Here is a 22,161-nt window from a genome sequence, read left to right on the forward strand (position 1 = left end):
GCGGAGGTAACCCTCGGGCCCTCTGCAGTCTGCGGAGGTAACCCTCGGGCCCTCTGCAGTCTGCGGAGGTAACCCTCGGGTCTACCGTACACTAGGTTCTGTTAGGTTTCAGCTAGACACTTGGAAACTGAATTACTACAAACTTGTGCGTAACTTTGGACCCCAACAGTAACAAATCTCGAGTTGTATGGACCAGTTTGTTGTGAGGCACCCATTAGACTGTAATAATATAGTCTTAGTCTGTAGGTGTACATTGGCTTTAGCAAGTAAATACTCATGTATTTCTTCTGTTTTTCCTTACAGGTATCACAAAAATCAAGAGGGATATTGTGTTTGCTGCCAGTCTATATCTGTGATTTGTTGTATTTTGTGACTGGAACATCAACTTTGTAAGAATAAGATTGTTTTTGTGTAATTTCATCATGATATCATCCAGACAATGTTTTTTAAATATTTTTTATTTGTATTCATGTTAATAAGCATGAAATGGCTTTTTTTCCTTCCAAAAAGTGCAACACATTTGTACATAGTTAACACAATTTTAATTAAAAAAAACGTCTGTAGTGATTTTTTTTACATACGGATGGATAAAAAAGGTATTTTGTTTGTCTCTTTTGTTGCTTCAGGTACAGATGCATTATATTAGTCTGGTTGGGATAGTCAGGTACAGATATATTATATTAGTCTCTTGTTGGGATAGTCAGGTACAGATATTATATTAGTCTTGTTGGGATAGTCAGGTACAGATATATTATATTAGTCTGGTTGGGATAGTCAGGTACAGATATTATATTAGTCTCTTGTTGGGATAGTCAGGTACAGATATTATATTAGTCTTGTTGGGATAGTCAGGTACAGATATATTATATTAGTCTCTTGTTGGGATAGTCAGTACAGATATTATATTAGTCTTGTTGGGATAGTCAGGTACAGATATTATATTAGTCTTGTTGGGATAGTCAGGTACAGATATATTAGTCTGGTTGGGATAGTCAGGTACAGATACATTATATTTGTCTTGTTGAGATAGATAGATACATTTATATTAGTCTTGTTGGGATAGTAATGATAATACAAAGGAAGCTATGATAGTAGCAGTCCAGCCAAGGCAACATGGGTGTGACTCAATGTTCAATAGGGAGCTAGGCTCCAGGTCAGAAATGCACAAAGCAGGGTTACATTCACAGGTTTGGCAACACTCCAAATAGCACCCTATTTCCCTACACAGTACTTTTGACAGAGCCCTATAGGCTATGCTATATAGGGAATAGGGGGCCATTTGGTACTTAGCCTTTCTGTCCACCCCAGTGGTCCGTCCCTTAGTGGGGTATGATGCGCATGCAGTAAACACTTCCCCACTGGCTACACGCCATGTATGGTTCCGGATGGTTCCTCCTCTCCTTTATAGTTTAGTTGGGGCTGCTGTCGTAGTGGTTTCCATTTGTGGGTGTCTCCTGCAGGGTGGTGTGGGGAATATCCTCCTTCTGAGGCTCAACCTTCTTCTTGAAGAAGTCAGACACGAAGAAGACCTGCAGCAGAAAAAGAATGGTAGAGTAAGTGGAAGGAGATAGATTAAATGGAAAACAGTGGCCATAATGCTATGCATTGGGAGATGCCTTCGGGAATGTATTCAGACCCCTTCACTTTTTCCACAGTTTGTTATGTCATAGCCTTATTCTAAAATAGATTAAATTGTTTCCCCCCTCAATCTACACGCAACACCACATAATGATGAAGCAAAAACAGGTTTTTAGAAATGTATAAAAAATAAACTGAAATTACATTACTCAGTACTTTGAAGTACCCTTTGGCAGCATCAAGTCTTGGGTATGATGCTACAAGCTTGGCACACCTGTATTTGGGGAGTTTCTCGCATTCTCTGCAGATCCTCAAGTTCTGTCAGATTGGATGGGGAACGTTGCTGCACAACTATTTTCAGGTCTCTCCAGAGATGTTCAATCAGGTTCAAGTCCGGGCTCTGACTGGGCCACTCAAGGACATTCAGAGACTTGTCCAGAAGCCACTCCTGTGTTATCTTGGCTGTGTGCTGAGGATCGTTGTCCTGTGTGAAGGTAAACCTTCGCCCCAGTCTGAGGTCCTGAGCGCTCTGGAGCAGGTTTTCATTAATGGTCTTTCTGTACTTTTCTCCATTCATCTTTCCCTTGATCCTAGTCTCCCAGTCCCTGCTACTGAAAAACATTCCCAGAGCATGATGCTGTCACCACCATGCTTCACCTTAGGGATGGTGCCAGGTTTCCTCCAGACGTGACACTTGGCATTCAGGCCAAAGAGTTCAATCTTGGTTTCATCAGACCAAAGAATCTTGTTCCTCATGGTCGGAGACTCCTTTAGGTGCCTTTTGGCGAACTCCAAGTGGGCAGTAGTGCCTATTACTGAGGAGTGGCTTCTGTCTGGCCACTCTACTGTAAAGGCCTGATTGGTGGAGTGCTTCCTAAAAACCTGTTTTTACTTTGTCATTATGGGGTATTGTTTGTAGACTGATGAAAAATAATTATAATTCCATCCATTTTAGAATAAGGCTGTAATGTAAAAAATGTGGAAAAACAAAGGGTCTGAATACGTTCCTGAATGCACTGTATAAGGCACTTTAATGCTACAGATCACAAGGTTTGGAAACCACCTCTGGGTGGTAGATAGCAGAGAGTATCAACGCTGAAAACCAATTTCCATTGTAAAAAATTGACCAATAGAACCAAATGAAGCGGTGTCGTGGTTACTCACTACCAGTGTGGCCATGAGCACTCCCTGGATAAGGCCAACCAGGACGTCGCTCCAGTGGTGTTTGTAGTCAGACACACGAGACAGTCCGGTGTACACAGACGCCGCGATCAGGAAGAACTGTAGGGTTGGTCTCAGGAGTCTGGCCCACCCTGCCTGCAGCCTGGCCTGAATGTACAGCTGGGAGACACAGATGGACATTAGTTGTTAGTAGTAAAACCACAAGGCCTTATTCTAACTTGTTTGGCCAGTTAAACTGGAAATTAGTTACAGGCTACAGTCCTGTTTATACCTGGTGCTAACACGTGGTTGTTGTCATCTGATTAAGATAATCCAATCTCTGATCAAGATTTGCCACGTCTACACTTGGCATAAAAATGTGTTTCTGTCTGCATTGTGACCAGATTTCATGGTCCCTCTGTATGAAAATGATTAGACTTAAAAAAATATATATATATAGTTTGAATTTATTCATTTTAAGACCTTTATGGTCAATGGTGCCAGCTGTCAATGAATTTAGATGGCAGGATAATCATAATTTCAATGTTTTTACTGACCAAATCCATCTACACTATATACAGACACATTGCATGCCTGGCTACTTTCGCGTATTCTGACCTTGAACTTAAGCATGGTGGAAATGCCAGTACCAGAAAGCCACGCATTTGGGGTGAAGATCAAAGAAATTGAGGTGCGGCGGAGGCGTATGTAGATATGCCGTATTCTGACCCTGAAACCGTAAGGTAGCGCTAACCTGCCAATTGGAAAAAGTATTACTTCATTTTTTTTGTTCGAAATAACGGCATTCTCCATGCGCTGTAATTTATAAATTGATATGAGCTAGGTAAACTAGTAATCCGTTTGGATAATGGGATTGTAAATATAGGCTAATTGACAATTTGTTTTATCTATTTGACCTTGGTTGCTGGAGATGAATGTGAAGCCAGTCATATGGCAGGAAACTGGAACGCATAACATGACAGGTAGGCCCATTTATGCCTCTTTCTCACAATGAAGTAAGAAATGCTGTGCCATTATGCAGGATTTTAATTGTATGGCCTAAAAACTTGCAGTGATTCAATTTGGATATCAAGGCAAAGAGTCTCGTCAAATGTACCCTTTCGACTCTCTAGAATGTTCTAATCATTATGCCCCGACTTTTCCTGCCTCCTTCAATTTGTAGGCTATAGCTTATGATGACTTATTATTTACTATTGGTAGCGACCGTAAGTAATAAACACGTATATTTAAATGCCAATTTAGTGTTATTTCCCTTCACTACATTTGTCTCATTCCATTAAGTCGTTTGATTTTGCCTGCCGTTCTTTGTTTCCTCTGTAAAGCCGTCATATCCTTGTGGCTGAGGGTGAAGTAGTAGTGGATACTATAGTATTTAATGAAGGCCAAACAAATTGTAGTAACAATGAGTTGGGACATGTATGCTTATTAAATCACGGTATAAGACAGTTATTATAAGACAGCGGGCAATTAGGGTTTACTATTGTGTACTATTCTCCATATTATAATTATATTGTAGGCTACAGTACTTCCAACGTTACCATTGACTGAACGCGGTAACCTTAGGTAGGAATCAAACCACCTTTTTTTAATACCTGCCACAAACCTCGTTACACGCTTCCATAAGGTAAGTCTGAATAACTACTGAGAAGTGCGTAGGATAGACATTCATTCCTTAAGTCTGAATCGGCCCCCAGGGCTTTTGATCGTCTACACCCGTCTACAAAATGTGGGCACAATCAGGGCAAAGGATGAATGTTAGCACCAGGTATAAACGGTTTAAATGGATTTACTACTAACTTGTTGGACTAGAATAAAATAAAAGGTTTGCTGTCCCAATACCCAACCTCACACAAAACAGAAGGGTAAGGAGCAGCACACTGCTGCATAGCAGCGTAGCCAGAGCAATTGTAGTTTGAGGCTAGTTGTTGACATGCTTTAAACCTCTCTTGGGTTTCTACTTGGGTTTGTGTGTTTCTTTTGGGTGTGTCACAGTGCTGGCTAATTTAAGTCTGGTCTGGTTTTGTCGTTTAATGATGTTCGTGAGGAGCTGGTTTTGCCACTGTGTGCTCTGATCATTGTTTGTTTATGCAAACGTTCTGATTTTAAAGATGAGGTGCCCTTCCATGCTCTCTTCTGTTTCCTTAAACCAGCTCTGTGGCTGGGCTCTTCTTTCTAACCACTCTACATGGCAGATTCTCAACTGCTGGGTATATACATTCTGCACAGCCAAAACCTCCAAAATGTACTATTTAACCAACCAATCAGCTTCCGTTAACAAGGCCTATAACTTGATGAATAAAGTTTAAAGGCATTTAAATATACAGGTTGAGATAAGTGTGTCAAATCTGTATCAGTTATCAAAACAAATAATCTATTGATCAATTTAGAGCCATTTCTACCTCCAAAGGTGACTGACTACTTATTGTCTACAAATCAGTGTACATGGTTGAAAAACACTTCTGGGACACATCTATGCTTGACTCAGTAGTTCTCAATGACTTTGTACAATAATGGGTGTGTCTGGTATGTTCATTTAAATGGCAAACAAACCAGTCACACTTCTTAAAATAGACTATGGGATTGTCATTGCCACTCCTTCAATTCTGTTTGATGTAAACATAGTGATTTTACTGGTATGCAGGGATAGACCGGACACCATTTGTCTCTTCTTGTTTGAAGGACGTTTTACTGCTATTTGAAGGACTTTTAACTTCCATTTAGTGACACGGTGCTTCCATTTGCTGCAGTGAGTGTCCATACTTTGTAACGTGCCAGGACTTTGTCCCCACGACTATTTTTATTTTTCGTTCCTTACTGAGTCACCACAGTGTAATAAGCCAAAAACGGGTCAAACAGGAACAGCAGTTCATGAAGAGCTGTTGCTGGTGTGATCCTGGGTCGTCCCGTACCTCACCACTGATAAGAGAACTGTTTTAAACTGGGGTCATGTTCAGTAGGGCTTCCAGTTGCAAAACATTTAATGGAAGATAACAGTTCTGTACTCCAATTGGATATGTTAGCGTTTTCTCCCTATTCCACACACCCCTCTCTGACCCTGGTCACAGTACTAATGGGGAGGCCCAGTAGTGACATATAGGGGTCATGGTCATAAAGCTTGTCAGTCTTGCTCATAACTGAATTAAGTTTGGTTCCTGGAGGAGAGGGAGCAAGGGGGTAACAGCACAGGCTACCTCTGTCAATGTGCTGTTGTAAGAGTCTACAGTGTGTTAAAGCCATGTCCCCCTTGCCATTTTTATACTCATTTTGAAAGTTACTGTAGGTAATGAAAGGGTGTATTATAGCATGTGCGTGTTACTGTATCCCAGAGTAGAGGTCTATACGGGTCCACCCGAATACCCGCGCAGGTCCGGATCCAGAATTCAGGTCCTGAAGGCGCAACAGTGCCTCTTCAACCTCAGGAGGCTGAAGAAATTTGGCTTGGCCCCTAAAACCCTCACACACTTTTACAGATGCACAATTGAGAGCATCCTGTCGGGCTATACCACCGTCTGGTATGGTAACTGGACCGCCCGCAACAGGGCTCTACAGAGGGTGGTGCGGTCTTCCCAATGCATCACCGGGGTCACACTGCCTGCCCTCCAGGACACCTACAGCACCCGATCTCACAGGAAGGCCAAAAAGGACATCAAGCACCCGAGCCATGGCCTGTTCACCCTGCTATCATCCAGAAGGCAAGGTCAGTACAGGTGCAGCAAAGCTGGGACCAAGAGACTGAAAAGCAGTTCTCAAGGCCATCGGATTAAATAGCCATCACTAGCCGGCTTCCACCCGGTTACACAACCCTGCACTTTGGAGTCTGCTGCTTTGGAATCACTGGCCACTAATGTTAAAATGTTTGCATACTGCTTTACTCATCTCATGTATATACACTGCTCAAAAAAATAAAGGGAACACTTAAACAACAAAATGTAACTCCAAGTCAATCACACTTTTGTGAAATCAAACTGTCCACTTAGGAAGCAACACTGATTGACAATAAATTTCACATGCTGTTGTGCAAATGGAATAGACAAAAGGTGGAAATTATAGGTAATTACCAAGACACCCCCAAAAAAGGAGTGATTCTGCAGGTGGTGACCACAGACCACTTCTCAGTTCCTATGCTTCCTGGCTGATGTTTTGGTCACTTTTGAATGCTGGCGGTGCTCTCACTCTAGTGGTAGCATGAGACGGAGTCTACAACCCACACAAGTGGCTCAGGTAGTGCAGTTCATCCAGGATGGCACATCAATGCGAGCTGTGGCAAAAAGGTTTGCTGTGTCTGTCAGCGTAGTGTCCAGAGCATGGAGGCGCTACCAGGAGACAGCCCAGTACATCAGGAGACGTGGAGGAGGCCGTAGGAGGGCAAGAACCCAGCAGCAGGACCGCTACCTCCGCCTTTGTGCAAGGAGGTGCACTGCCAGAGCCCTGCAAAATGCCCTCCAGCAGGCCACAAATGTGCATGTGTCTGCTCAAACGATTTTAGATTTTAGGTGGTAGACTCCGTCTCATGCTACCACTAGAGTGAGAGCACCGCCAGCATTCAAAAGTGACCAAAACATCAGCCAGGAAGCATAGGAACTGAGAAGTGGTCTGTGGTCACCACCTGCAGAATCACTCCTGTTTTGGGGGGGTGTCTTGCTAATTGCCTATAATTTCCACCTTTTGTCTATTCCATTTGCACAACAGCATGTGAAATTTATTGTCAATCAGTGTTGCTTCCTAAGTGGACAGTTTGATTTCACAGAAGTGTGATTGACTTGGAGTTACATTGTGTTTAAGTGTTCCCTTTATTTTTTTGAGCAGTGTACTATTCTATTCTACTGTATTTTAGTCAATGCCACTCCGACATTGCTCAATCTAATAGGCCCATATTTCAAAATGTTATTATTTTACTTAGATGTGTGTTTTTTTGTGAATCGTTAGATATTACTACACTGTTGGAGCTAGGAACACGAGCATTTCGCTACATCCACAATAACATCTGCTAAATATGTGTATGTGACCAATAACATTTAATTTGAATCCTGTTTCTAAGAACGCTCTAAATAGACCCTAGTGTTCTCTGTTGTGGTCAGGAGTCAGACCTCACGGAAGATCTGCATAAAAATGTTAAGGTCCTTTTCGATTGAACCGACACGTGCAGTGTGTACCGTGAATGCAGTCTCCGCGACCGTGGGAAGATTGCCTTTAATTGTCAATCGCTATAAAGTGGATCTTCAGCGCTACGGATTGAATAGAGCCCTAACACACACTACTATGTGGACCATTCAGAGCTGCCTAATGTAACGTTACACTGTCTGCACCCTAGTAAAGATCAACATGACCCCACCCACTGCCTTTTTTCTCTCACTTTACCGCTATCTAAATGTAAAAAATACCTAAATTACCTCGACTAACCTGTACCCCTGCACATTGACTCGGTACCGGTACCCCCTGTATATAGGGAAAGGGAAGTTATTGTAAAAAGAAAAATGTATACTTCAGTTTTAGTAAATATTTTTTTAACTGCATTGTTGGTTAAGTTAAGGGCTTGTTAGTAAGCATTTCACAGTAAAGTCTACACCTGTTGTATTTGGCTCATGACAAATAAAATTAGATTTGAACACAGTGTACTGTTAAGTTTTTACTTCGTTTTAATTCTATGTATGCAGTGGTCCTCTATAAATATTCTCAGCATGTCTTGTGCTGTAATGACCTTGAAGTAAACTCAGTTGGTCACTAAGCAATAAGGCACAAGGGGGTGTGGTATATGGCCAATATACCACGGCTGAGGGCTGTCCTTGCACGATGCAACGTGGAGTACCTGGATACAGCTCTTAGCCGTAGTATATTGGCCATATACCACAAACCTCCGAGGTGCCTTATTGCTATTAAAAACTGGTTACCAATGTAAATAGACAAGTAAAAATAAATGTTTTGTCATACCCGTGGTATATGGTCTGATATACCATGGCTGTCAGCCAATCAGCATTCACGGCTCGAACCACCCAGTTTATAATCTTATACATGCCCTATCAGTGAGTGCACATATTGCCCTTTGAGGAAACCCCATAGTGGATACTTACTGCCAGGAACAGCATGCAGTACATGGAGAAGGAGGAGTGGCCAGAGTAGAAAGACAGCCTGCAACACAACAACAATGGCATCATGGGATTGCTGTGGTGGCTGTGGGCACTTTGAATGCTGGGAAAAAATGCTGGGAAATAATTCGGCATCCACTTTAATCGGCTCTGTGTTGGTGATAGATAGATTATCCTATTGTTCCATTGAATAACATAACTGGCTAAACTCACACACGTACACACAGAGGAACTAAACTGTGACACACCCTTTTCCGGGTGATAGGGTTGTGCTGGAGAGCGGGGAGAGACGTCCGTTGACGTCTGTTATGGGGGGTTGGATGTTGAGACAGTGTCAGTCAGCCTGGCCGATCGGGGTAGTTAGAGGGCCGCTAGCCTAGCTCGCTCATCCGGACAGCTTTAGTGTCTTCCTGTTTACTTAAGCAGTGCTGCACTGCCCGTCCAGCAGATTACTGATAACCAGCGGCTGATATAAACACTGTGGAGAGCTGCAGGCCCACAGACACTAGTTACTGTTAAGAGAGCCGCAGTGCTGATGTGGACACTAGTTTGTGTTGAGAGAAAGCCACAGTACTGAAGTGGATACTAGTTAATGTTGGGAGAGTCAGTGTAACACTGATCAATTGGCTGGCTGCTTATCAGGGAAAATGTCTTAAGTGCTCTCTCTGTACTTTAACCCTTCCACATCTCTCTCTGTACTTTAACCCTTCCACATCGATAAGTGTGGGAGTAAAGGCCAAACTGGAGTAAAGGCCAAACTTGAATAAAGAGGCAGGCCCATAGCCTCTCTAATAAACAGGCCCATAGCCTCTATCTCCTTTGACATTGTACTGGGAAGCCTGGGGTTGCCCTAAATACACTGGACTAGGAAGCTTGGGTTTACCTTTGTGTTAATGGGTCTTGCAATTCTGCTACTGAACCGGTGGTGGGTCTGACTGAGCTTGGACGTTCCTTCCGAGGTCTGCTCAGTCTCTTTGAGCTTTCACTGAAAGCTATTTTCCAAGTGTACTTGTTAATTATCACCATGGAAACCAAGGTAAATTGTCGGTATCAGATGAGACACTAACCAAATTCTGTAAAACCAGGTCACTAAAGTGAATCTGACAAGATTTGAACACCCTCCCTTGTTTACTCAAACTGACAGCTGTACACAGGAGAGGAAGTCTGTCCTTTTTTTAGTTTTGAAATCAACATCCAAGATTTTCTATTTCTAGAGCAACAACAAACGAGTTAGTTGTCGAGTGGCTGTTGGTCTGTCCCACCCTTAGACCTACCTTATTGTTACTGGCTGTGGTGGGCGATAGCTGTCTGTCTCTATACAGACTTTCATTTTGGCTGTGGTGTGAGACAGCTGCCTGTCTGCCTGCCTATCTGTAGACTGTCATTACCTCATTGTCATGTGGTGAACCTCTCCCATGTTAGCCAAGAAACCTGAGTATAACCTATACAGAGACTACCCTAATCTCTACCATGATCCTTGGGTGGGCTCTCCCAGTCTCTTGTGGCCACAGAAGGTCATATTTACCTGGGTGGGGCTCTGGTCTCCCATGGCAGCCCTTCCCTGATCTGCCCGGCTCTCTGTGTTTTCTTTGGTATGGTAGTGATTAATAGAACAAACACCTGCCTGGTGGACCGAGTGAGTAGAGCAGGTCAGAATAACCTACAGATCATCTTTCTGCAATGTTAGCATTTCCCTTAGGGACATGAGGCCCACCATCAGCCAGAGCCTTGGCTTGTGTATGTGTGTTATATAGGTAATCATCTGTAATGGTTTACAGAGGGTTTGGGACCTGACTCTGTCTTCCCTCACTGCTGTACTGTCCTCACAGGGTAAATAAAGATAATTAAATAGTGAGGTTGACTTACAGCTCTCTTGGCTCCCTCTCTGTGTGATATCTGCCTGAACGTCTGTCTTCAGCCTTATCCACCAGAACAGTGCTATACAGGTCTCTATTGTTTTGACATTATGCTGATGGATTATGTTACAGTAATGAGGAAATTTGGATCTGCATGGTCGAGCTTTCTCTCAACACTAACTAGTGTCCACTTCAGTACTGTGGCTCTCTCTCAACACGAACTAGTGTCCACTTCAGTACTGTGGCTCTCTCTCAACACGAACTAGTGTCCACTTCAGTACTGTGGCTCTCTCACAACACGAACTAGTGTCCACTTCAGTACTGTGGCTCTCTCACAACACGAACTAGTGTCCACTTCAGTACTGTGGCTCTCTCTCAACACGAACTAGTGTCCACTTCAGTACTGTGGCTCTCTCTCAACACAAACTAGTGTCCACTTCAGTACTGTGGCTCTCTCTCAACACAAACTAGTGTCCACTTCAGTACTGTGGCTCTCTCTCAACACGAACTAGTGTCCACTTCAGTACTGTGGCTCTCTCTCAACACGAACTAGTGTCCACTTCAGTACTGTGGCTCTCTCTCAACACGAACTAGTGTCCACTTCAGTACTGTGGCTCTCTCACAACACAAACTAGTGTCCACTTCAGTACTGTGGCTCTCTCAACACTAACGCAGCCTGAATCTTATAAGTGTGGGCTTGCCTTCCTCAACAATGCATTTGGTCAGCACATTATCTGACCATAATAAACAATACAACAGGATATATTGTATTTCAGTTGTTGGATGATGTCATAATTCAGTCAGTAGATTTGAAAGAAGCATCCCAGCCAGTCACAAATAGTTTCCTACCCCTCCCTCTGATGTTTGCATATCTGTAAGGCATATGGTGGAAGCTCCACCAAGTCACTGTACATACTACCTCAACTAACCAGTGCCCCCTCACATTGACTTTGTACCGGTACGCCCCTTTAAATATTGTTATTTTTTTACTTGTTACTTTTATCTCTTATTCATATCCATATTTTTTTTAAACTGCACTGTCGGTTAGGGGCTTGTAAGTAAGCGTTTCACTAAGGTCTACACCTGTTGTATTCGGCGCATGTGACTAATACAATTGTATTTGACTCTTCAGATCTGCTTTGAACACTGAAGCGATAAGGGGCCAAGGGGTAGTGGGTAAATTTGGCCCAATTGTCAGTTTCCCCTCAACAACACCCACCTGCCCTCATTGGCCAAGTGTGCGTCCCCTGTGCAGGTAAAGTCCTCTATGTAGGTGCCTGCCGTGCAGTTGATCAGCTTCCAGTCAGGCTTGCACACGTCCAGGAAGTGGGGTCGGAGCCGGCCAATCGAATACTTGGCGATGTCAGTGAGAGATTGGCTCATGGCTGCCCCGAACACAAATGTGCCGATGGCTTTATAAACACAGGCCACATACATGTTGCTGAAAGAGGACTTTGATTTGATGCGTTTGAGATAGACCGAAAGGCACTCTCCAAAGACCATCTGTGAGGAAGGGAGGAGAGGAAGTAGACAGGTCGTGAGGTTAGGTCTCTCACTGTTCCCTCACAGCTTGGAGTTACAAGATTACAACTGGCAAGTCAGTCACTAAAATTACAGGAATTTCAAAAGGTCCAATGCAGCTGTTTTTATCTCAATATCAATTCATTTCAGGGTAACAAGTAACTTACTGTGATTGCCCATTTTAACTACAAAAAGAAACAAATAGCTTCTTAGCAGAGAACAATTTCTCAAGGAAGAATGTTGCTTGGACTGTCAGAGTGGGGAGGGGAAAACTGAAAATTAGCTGCTGTTGGCAGAGGTTTGGAACTCTTATTGGTCTATTAATAAATTTACTGCATGGTGATGTCACCATGGAATGCCAAAGCTCCCTCCAATCAAAACAGGCTGAAATTTCAGGTGGTCTTTTCAAACAGCTCTTACACTAAAAGGGCATTATAATTTTTTACAATTTCACATAATTATTCAAAACCTCAATGTGGAAATGCATATAAAACACAGAAAAATCATGTTCTTGACTGCACTGACCCTTTAAGTATAATAGACCCTTGCATTTCAGAGGAATGTCCATCTGAGTGACTATAAAGACCTAACAAGGATGTCCACTGAAAAACGTGTGTAAAGTCAAATGAGTAGACGTTTTTAAACAGGGAAAACAAACACACTGGTGCATCACAATACAGCTTCTGAGTCACATCTGAGCAGTCAAACCTAACCTGTTCCTTTAGAAGATATAGCTATTTGTGGTCAGATGTGTATCAACGGTAGAAACTATTTTGAGAGCATGTTGAATGTAAAACATACGTCATGGAAACATTGTGGGTGGGTTGGGGTCTTTTTTAAATTGTGTGTTCTTGTAAATAAGTGGATGTGGTTATTGTGGACAACTATCTGGCTCACACCTCTCTACCACTCTGGGGGACAATGGACCTGAAAGCATGAGAGCTTATCTGGAAGTGTGTTTACTTTCCTCTATCTGGAAATAGGCCTAAAACTACAATATAAACATATGCTTACTGCTATACTGTCAAGGGGGTGGTGTTGTCCTGATAACGGATCCTGTTGAACTTGGAAAGCCCAACTGTTCAAACATTTAGGGTCATTCCAGGTCATTCATGACGTGTAAATGAGTTACATCCAGTGTGAGGGTTTCTACTTGCAGAGTACAATTACACTGACTGACTGGAAATGTGTGCAGACCATGGGAGGTGAATTTATGTACATTTAATGGAACAAAAAAGCTTTTTTGAATGTGAATGCTGCAAAACCCATTGTAAGACTTGATAACAGCCACAACAAGGCTCCTAAAGTGCCTCATCTCAGAGTAGAGGTGCTGATGTAGGATCAGTTTTGTTTTGATGAATAATAATATGTGGACAGGGGGGACCTGATCCTGGATCAGCACTCCTACTCCGAGACGCTTTATGAATACGGGCCTCTGTGCTTTGAATTTGTCTATAGAAACTCTCAAGGATATTTACTAAGACAGTCAGTGGAATACTGGCCAAGAGTCAAGCGGGAAATCTCTGAGGGAGGGACAGTTTGGCTATTCCTATTGTATCGTTCAAATGGAGACTATGAGTAGGCTTATGGAGAGGCCTTTGTTTCAGTGACTTTAAAGGTCAACCGCCATGGTCGGATACATTTGTGGTCTGTGAGTACACAGAGAAGTAACTAACACAGGTTGGGGTTTGATTTTTCAGTTTTCGTGATACTCTAAAAAATGGAAGTTCTTACTACTCTGTTTACATGGTGCCTATGCCCCATCTTTGGTTGATTGTTATTTTTAATAGTGTTATTATTAGACAATACGATTAATGAAGCAAGCTGTTAAACTAGACATACACGTCATTTGTGTATGTATGTGTAGCCTAAATGAATGTTAAGCACAAAATGGCAAAGGAAGAGAAGTTAACTAGGGAACATAAAACAGGTGCACTTACAGTGAGTACTGTGACGGGTATCATAACTCCACCTAACAACTGATAGGATATGGTGTCTTCTTTTAGAGGGTACTTGATCGAATCATCGTTACAGAAAAATCCCTGTTTGAAGGGATTGTGTAGCGGTGTAAGTATTGCGAACGGGAGTCCAGCTAGCAAAAAGCAAACGAAAGAGAACAGAACAGGAGGAACAGGTTAGGAGAGTAGACTGAACACCTTGTTATCCTGCATCCACATACACCCGTCTAACACTGAGCAGAAGAGAGCATTCGGAGAGGAAAGTCCAGACAGACCAGCCAAGACATACACTGCAGTGATCCTGTATGGCTCAGTTGGTGGAGCACGGCTCTTGCATTGCCAGTTTTGTGGGTTTGAGTCCCGGGGCCACCCATATGTAAAACGTGTGTATGGATAACTAAGTCACTTTAGATAAAAGCATCTGCTAAGTGGCATTTCTAAGTAGATATTTCAACATTGCAGGCTGTCAGGAACAGGAGGAAGGGAAAAACAACATGGTAGCTAAAGAGAGTTGTCATGAACTACCACTACTCTCTCCCCTGGTGAAGAGAAGGTGTTAATGGAAGAACCAACGAAGCCCAAATGATCCCTCTCCACCACCCTAAACTTTCACAGCTGTTTCGTGCTTGAGTGCACAGTGCAATGGACATGCAATCCACAAGTAGGCCTAGATGTCCATTCCACAAGTAGGCCTAGATGTCCATTCCACAAGTAGGCCTAGATGTCCATTCCACAAGTAGGCCTAGATGTCCATTCCACAAGTAGGCCTAGATGTCCATTCCACAAGTAGGCCTAGATGTCCATTCCACAAGTAGGCCTAGATGTCCATTCCACAAGTAGGCCTAGATGTCCATTCCACAAGTAGGCCTAGATGTCCATTCCACAACGACCAGCGATAGTGTTCTCTCTCTGCTCTCTTCTCTCAATTAAATTCAAGGAGCTTTATTGGCATGGGAAACAAATGTTTACATTGCCAAAGCAAGTGAAATCTCTCTCTCTCTGTTCATCTTTCTCTCTCCCTGTGTTCCTTAAAGCACAGTGGGTCATCATGTTGGAAGTAACAGGAATACTTTTTCAGGAAGATGTTAGTTACATTAAAAACTTCAGGAAGATGTTAGTTACATTAGAAACCTCCAAATAGAGTTTCACACTACATACAGTAGGGAAACAGTATACTTCAAACGTGCTGTGGAAGCAATCATTAGTAATTCGTAATAAACACAAAACCATAGTTTGTAAACCGTCAAATCGCACACTGCAAGCTTTATGACACACTTTGACCCAAGGAAAGTAGAAACAGGATGTGTAAAAAGGTTAGTTGAGCTTAGTTCACATTAGTATGCAAATCCTTTCCATAGCTGAATAAAGGGGTTATATTTATTTACATTATCATGGTCAGATCATACTGCTGACATCAAAAAGGACCCCAGCAGTCTGGCTGTCAAGGACAGAGGAGAAACTGGTCCCACACAGACTCTCAGGTGATAGATTCACTCTCACTAGCCACACCCCTTTTCTCTATTCTGCTGAAAGCTGCATTGTGAAGCACCACAGTTTGAAATGTTGCCACGGCAACAGGTTGATGTATAGAGAAATAAATCAGTTGGTCTGGTCCAGGGAACTGGAGTTGAGATGTAAGTTTTGTGTATGGGACTCCAGTGAATTATAATGGAATAGACATAGTTTATGAAAAACAAAAGTCTAGTGTGTGTGTGTGTGTTTTAAGGTTTTCATCACAGTAAAGACTTTAGAAGGCCAGGAAGAGGGATCAGTCACCAACACTACACGCACACCAGCTCAACTTCTGACCGTAACACAGGATAGTAGACAACAGCTAGTAGTAGACACATGCTTTCCTAAGTAACACACAGATACACACACACACACAAAGGGAACAGTGTGCCAACACTTCTGTCTCTGTCATTCTTCAAATAGAATCTGTATCAACAGTGTTCCAGGAAAGTGTTCCAGTTCTTTTTGGACAGAGAACGTAACCTGTGTTTGTTCCAAAGCTTATCAGCATGAACCTCAATAACAGCCAGGACTTTATACTTCCTTACTGATCGGTTGGACTCTAAAGGCCTTACTATTGATGAAAACCACAAATGATCCAATAACATCTGAGAAGCTTTCACAACACAAGCTTCAGAAGTGACTGAAATGACATACGGATATCAGGATATGTGTGAATGAAATACTCTATAGGGGTGGCTGAAATGACGTGTCAAAATAAAATGGGGATGTGTGAAGGGGGAATTGGGACACTTTGTGGACTGGGCATCCTCTTTTGAGTTAACCATTACCCGGTTGGCAAAGCTGGTTGAAATATCATTCCAATCAGTTTATACGGTTATAAGCTGGTTGAAATAATGGGGCGGCAGGTAGCGTAGTGGTTAGAGCGTTGGGCCTGTAACCGAAAAGGTTCCTGGATCGAATCCCCGAGCGGTTTATATGGTTATAAACTGGTTGAAATAACATCAATCTGTTTACATGGTTGTAATCTGGTTGTAGTGGCATTGTATCTATTTGTTTTGCTTACTGGGTATGGCCTTGTTGAATTGAACTCTTTGGTTCTGACACCTAAGCTCTATGGACATCCTCCCTAAAGTTCAAGCTTTACATCATGACCAGGTGTTTAACTAAATAACTAAATGGAACACTTTGTGTATGGTATCAAAAGTTTTTAACAGTCAATTTAGATAGAACAGCTGCCTGTTTGTTAGTTATTATGTAGTACTGTAGCTGTCCATTATAATGTACTCTAAGCCAGCTGTTCAATATTTGGTTAGTAAAAATGTAAGAAGTATTTTGTTTTGTCAACTCTTCCATTGTTACTTACAGAGCAAATGGGCAAAGTGAAGCCCACACCATAGAGCACATTGGAGGTGACTGTGCTGGAGTGGAAGGGGTAGCTGATGCTGTCATCGTTACAGAAAAAGCCCCTCTGATAGGGCTTGATTTGGCCCAATTTAAGGGCTGCCAGGGGCAGTCCCGCTGTGGATGGAGAGAGGAAGTTAAGGGGTTAACTTTGTAACAATAGTATTGTTATGTCTTGCAGCAGGGACACTATTGACAGCAGCAACACCACCTCAGTGTCTACCATGCTACTACAGTACCAGCACGTGTTTGTAATGATGCGGAGATGTTAATATTCAACCAGAGACTTCAGACTCAGAGCAGTGTTTCCCTTACAATTGTACAGGCGGGGCATGCATCCCTGCCTAGCTGTCTTGTCCCCTACCCAGGTGTGGAATTGGAAAAAGTCACTCATGGAACTGAATTTACTTTAAAGAACTCACACATTCCACCCCAATTCTATTCTTTCGCTGACCTAAAAGTGTTTAGTTTCTATTCATTTTTCCAGAAATGCTGGTTGGAGGATTACCAGATTTCCTGCTTATTCACTCATAATTCCAGGAATCTTCCAACCAGGATTTCTGAAAAACGAGGGAGTTTTGGGAAAGGTACCAGAATTTTGCAACCCTACTCCAAGGGAACGATTGTTTCAAAGAGGAATGTTTTAGAGACTGGTCTGGGACCAATCAGTCTCTAGCTATGAGAATGAGTTCCCAAGGGAGGCCCTTCAGTAAATGCTCCAGTTGAATGACAACATAGCATCAAAAGAAACAGTTCAACAACAATGACATCAGACGGAATACATGATGTACTGACAACATAATGACCGTTTTTCACAGCACAGGGGACTCTTGAGAAAGATTGTACAATCTCTTCGGGAAATCGGTGCTGTAGTGCAATTGGTGAGTAGTAGCTCATTACTCTATGGATCCAAACTGTAAAGACCGGTAGATAGTGTATCATAACTAATAGGTTGTGACCGTTCAATGTCTGAGTTGAATGTGTCTGTTCTCTGGCTCCCTGTCCGTTCAACCTTTTGTTATTGCCGGGGAAAGGCATGCTGGGAAAACAGCACAGCCTTTTTATTCTGGTTCAAGTTGAAACCAGAAGCATGAGGCCCCTCTTCCCATGAGGGACAGAGTGGAGGTCTGTGTTGCTCAACTGTCACGCTACATCCTCAAACTCACACACTCATCATGTAAACACTCTGCCGTACTCAGCGTGTAAACACTCTGCCGTACTCAGCGTGTAAACACTCTGCCGTACTCAGCGTGTAAACACTCTGCCGTACTCAGCGTGTAAACACTCTGCCGTACTCAGCGTGTAAACACTCTGCCGTACTCAGCGTGTAAACACTCTGCCGTACTCAGCGTGTAAACACTCTGCCGTACTCAGCGTGTAAACACTCTGCCGTACTCAGCGTGTAAACACTCTGCCGTACTCAGCGTGTAAACACTCTGCCGTACTCAGCGTGTAAACACTCTGCCGTACTCAGCGTGTAAACACTCTGCCGTACTCAGCGTGTAAACACTCTGCCGTACTCAGCGTGTAAACACTCTGCCGTACTCAGCGTGTAAACACTCTGCCGTACTCAGCGTGTAAACACTCTGCCGTACTCAGCGTGTAAACACTCTGCCGTACTCAGCGTGTAAACACTCTCTCTCAATTCAATTCAAGGGGTTTTATTGGCATGGGAAACATATGTTAGCACTGCCAAAGCAAGTGAAGTAGATAACATACAAAAGTGAAATAAACAATAAAAATGAACAACATTACACTCACAGAAGTTCCAAAAGAATAAAGACATTACACATGACATTATGTGTATATATATACACAGTGTTGTAACGATGTACAAATGGTTAAAGTACAACGGGGAAAATAAATAAACATAAATATGGGTTGTATTTACAATGGTGTTTGTTCTTCACTGGTTGCCCTTTTCTTGAGGCAACAGGTTACAAATCTTGCTACTGTGATGGCACACTGTGGAATCTGAGGGAAACGTGTCTCTAATATGGTCATACATTTGGCAGGCGGTTAGGAAGTGCAGCTCAGTTTCCACCTCATTTTGTGGGCAGTGTGCACATAGCCTGTCTTCTCTTGAGAGCCAGGTCTGTCTACGGCGGCCTCTCTCAATAGCAAGGCAATGCTCACTGAGTCTGTACGTAGTCAAAGCTTTCCTTAAGTTTGGGTCAGTCACAGTGGTCAGGTATTCTGCCACTGTGTACTCTCTGTTTAGTGCCAATAGCATTCTAGTTTTTTTGTTCCTTAAGTAATTATCTTTTTGTTTTCTCATGATTTGGTTGGGTCTAATTGTGTTGCTGTCCTGGGGCTCTGTGGGGTCTGTCTGTGTTTGTGAACAGAGCCCAAGGACCAGCTTGCTTTGGGGACTCTTCTCCAGGTTCATCTCTCTGTAGGTGAGAGATTTGTTTTGGAAGATTTGGGAATCGCTTCCTTTTAGGTGGTTGTAGAATTTAACGTCTCTTTTCTGGATTTTGATAATTAGTGGGTACCGGATTGATCCTTACGTTGAACACAGGATATTTTTGCAGAATTCTGCATGCAGAGTCTCAATTTGGTGTTTGTCCCATTTTGTGAATTCTTGGTTGGTGAGTGGACCCCATACCTCACAACCATTGAGGGCAATGGGTTCTATAACTGATTCAAGTATTTTTTTGCCAGATCCTAATTGGTATGTCAAATTTTATGTTCCTTTTGATGGCATAGAGGGCCCTTCCTGGCTTTCTTTCAGCTCGTTCACAGCTATGTGGAAGTTACATGTGGCGCTGATGTTTAGGCCGTGGATTTTATAGTGTTGTATTTTTTCCCCCCCAACACCACTTTCCATCAATTTGTATAGCAGACCCTCATGCCAAATTGAGTCAAAGGTTTTTTGAAATCAACAAAGCATGAGAAGACTTTGCCTCCGTTTAGTTCGTCAATTAGGGTTTGCAGGGTGAACACGTGGTCTGTTGTACGGTAATTTGGTAAAAAGCCAATTTGACATTTGCTCTGTACATTGTTTTCACTGAGGAAATGTACAAGTCTGCTGTTAATGATAATGCAGAGGATTTTCCAAAGTTGCTGTTGACGCATATCCCACGGTAGTTACTGGGGTCAAATTTGTCTCCACTTTTGTGGATTAGGGTGATCAGTCCTTGGTTCCAAATATTGGGGAAGATACCAGAGCTGAGAATGATGTTAGAGTTTAAGTATAGCCAATTGGAATTTGTTATCTGTTTATTTTATTGTTTCATTGAGGATACCATCAACACCACAGGCCTTTTTGGGTTGGAAGGTTTGTATTTTGTCCTGTAGTTCATTCAATGTAATTGAGAATCCAGTGGGTTCCGGGAAGTCTTAAATTGTTGATTCTAAGATTTGTATTTGATCATGTATATGTTTTTGCTGTTTGTTCTTTGTTATAGGGCCAAAAAGATTGGAGAAGTGGTTTACCCATACATCTCCATTTTGGATAGATAACTCTTCGTGTTGTTGTTTGTTTAGTGTTTTCCAATTTTCCCAGAAGTGGTTAGAGTCTATTGATTCTTCAATTACATTGAGCTGATTTCTGACGTGCTGTTCCTTCTTTTTCCGTAGTGTATTTCTGTATTATTTTAGTGATTCACCATAGTGAAGGTGTAGGCTCAGGTTTTCTGGGTCTCTATGTTTATGGTTGGATAGGTTTCTCAATTTCTTTCTTAGGTTTTTGCATTCTTTTTCAAACCATTTGTCATAGTTGTTCATTTTCTTTTGTTTTCTGTTTGACATTTTTAGATTTGATAGGGAAGCTGAGAGGTCAAATCTCTCTCTCTCTCTCTCATTTATATATATATATATATAGGAGGACACACAGGAGGAGCTGGTCATGGTTAAGCTTCAGTGCAAATAGCTGAGAGATATCCATTCACCAAAACACTTCAAATAGTAGGATCTTTATGGACATTGGTTATCTCAATCACATTCAAATGTCAAAAACATTTAAAAACGGGTCTGCTATACTGTATTTCGGTTACTTTGTTGTCAGTGAGAGAACACTACGCAGACAGTCATGATATTCACACTTCTTATGGCTGCAGGGGCAGTATTGAGTAGCTTGGATGAAAGGTGCACAGAGGTGCCCAGAGGAAACTGCCTGCTCCTCAGTCATAGTAGCTAATATATGCATATTATTAGTAGATTTGGATAGAAAACTCTGAAGTTTCTAAAACTGTTTGAATGATGTCTGTGAGTATAACAGAACTCATATGGCAGGCAAAAACCTGAGAAAAAATCCAACCAGGAAGTGGGAAATCTGAGGTTGGTAGGTTTGCCTATCCAATATACAGTGTATTTGGGGTCATATTGCACTTCCTAAGGTTTCCACTAGATGTCATCAGTCTTTAGAACCTTGTTTGATGCTTCTACTGTGAAGAATGAGGGAAGGAGAGCTCTTTGAGTCAGGTGTCTGGCATGAGCTGATCACGCGTGCTCCTGTGAGAGCGACCTGCGTTCCATCGCATTTCTGAAGACAAAGGAATTCTCCGGTTGAAACATTTATTGAAGATTTATGTTAACATCCTAAAGATTGATTCTATACATTGTTTGACAAGTTTCTACGAACTGTAATGGAATTGTTTGGCTTTTCGTCTGACCTGCGCGTCATCAATTTGGATTTTTTAACTAAACGCGTGAACAAAAAGGAGGTATTTGGACATAAATTATGGACGTTCTCAAACAAAACAAACATTTAGTGTGGACTGGGATTCCTGGGAGTGCATTCTCATGAAGATCATCAAAGGTAAGTGAATATTTACAATACTATTTCTGACTTCTGTTGACTCCACAACATGGCGGATATCTGTATGGCTTGTTTGGGCTCTGAGCGCTGTACTCAGATTATAGCATGGTGTGCTTTTTCCGTAATAAAAAAAAATAAAATCTGACACAGCGGTTGCATTAAGGAGAAGTTTATCTAAAGTTCCATGTATAATACTTGTATATTTTATCAATGTTTATTATGAGTATTTCTGTAAATTGATGTGGCTCTCTGCAAAATCACTGGATGTTTGAGGCAAAACATTACTGAACATAATGCGCCAATGTAAACTAAGATTTTTGGATATAAATATGAACTTTACCAAA

At 42.2% G+C, this 22,161-nt stretch overlaps 2 protein-coding genes across 4 annotated transcripts in view; one reads left to right on the plus strand and one right to left on the minus strand.

The window, feature by feature from the left end:
- Positions 1-597, plus strand: part of LOC129811279 (exosome RNA helicase MTR4) — a 68,591-nt gene extending 67,994 nt beyond the window's left edge. For both annotated transcript variants that reach the window (XM_055862459.1, XM_055862467.1), the window contains exon 26: positions 304-597. In XM_055862459.1, coding sequence (XP_055718434.1) covers positions 304-356 — 53 coding nt within the window. In that variant the 3' untranslated portion in view covers positions 357-597. The remainder of the gene's footprint in view (positions 1-303) is intronic.
- Positions 441-22,161, minus strand: part of LOC129811296 (phospholipid phosphatase 1-like) — a 28,226-nt gene continuing 6,505 nt past the window's right edge. The window contains exons 2-6 of one of the 2 annotated variants that reach the window (XM_055862498.1): positions 14,161-14,312; positions 11,919-12,202; positions 8,829-8,886; positions 2,743-2,919; positions 441-1,529 (exon numbers count right to left, since the gene is read on the minus strand). In XM_055862498.1, the coding sequence (XP_055718473.1) occupies positions 1,410-1,529; positions 2,743-2,919; positions 8,829-8,886; positions 11,919-12,202; positions 14,161-14,312 (791 nt within the window). In that variant the 3' untranslated portion in view covers positions 441-1,409. Of the gene's footprint in view, positions 1,530-2,742; positions 2,920-8,828; positions 8,887-11,918; positions 12,203-14,160; positions 14,313-17,017; positions 17,173-22,161 lie in introns of both variants that reach the window. The other variant, XM_055862490.1, reaches the window with a different exon arrangement.

This window comes from Salvelinus fontinalis, chromosome 2, assembly GCF_029448725.1.
Source record: "Salvelinus fontinalis isolate EN_2023a chromosome 2, ASM2944872v1, whole genome shotgun sequence".
NCBI lineage: Eukaryota > Metazoa > Chordata > Actinopteri > Salmoniformes > Salmonidae > Salvelinus > Salvelinus fontinalis.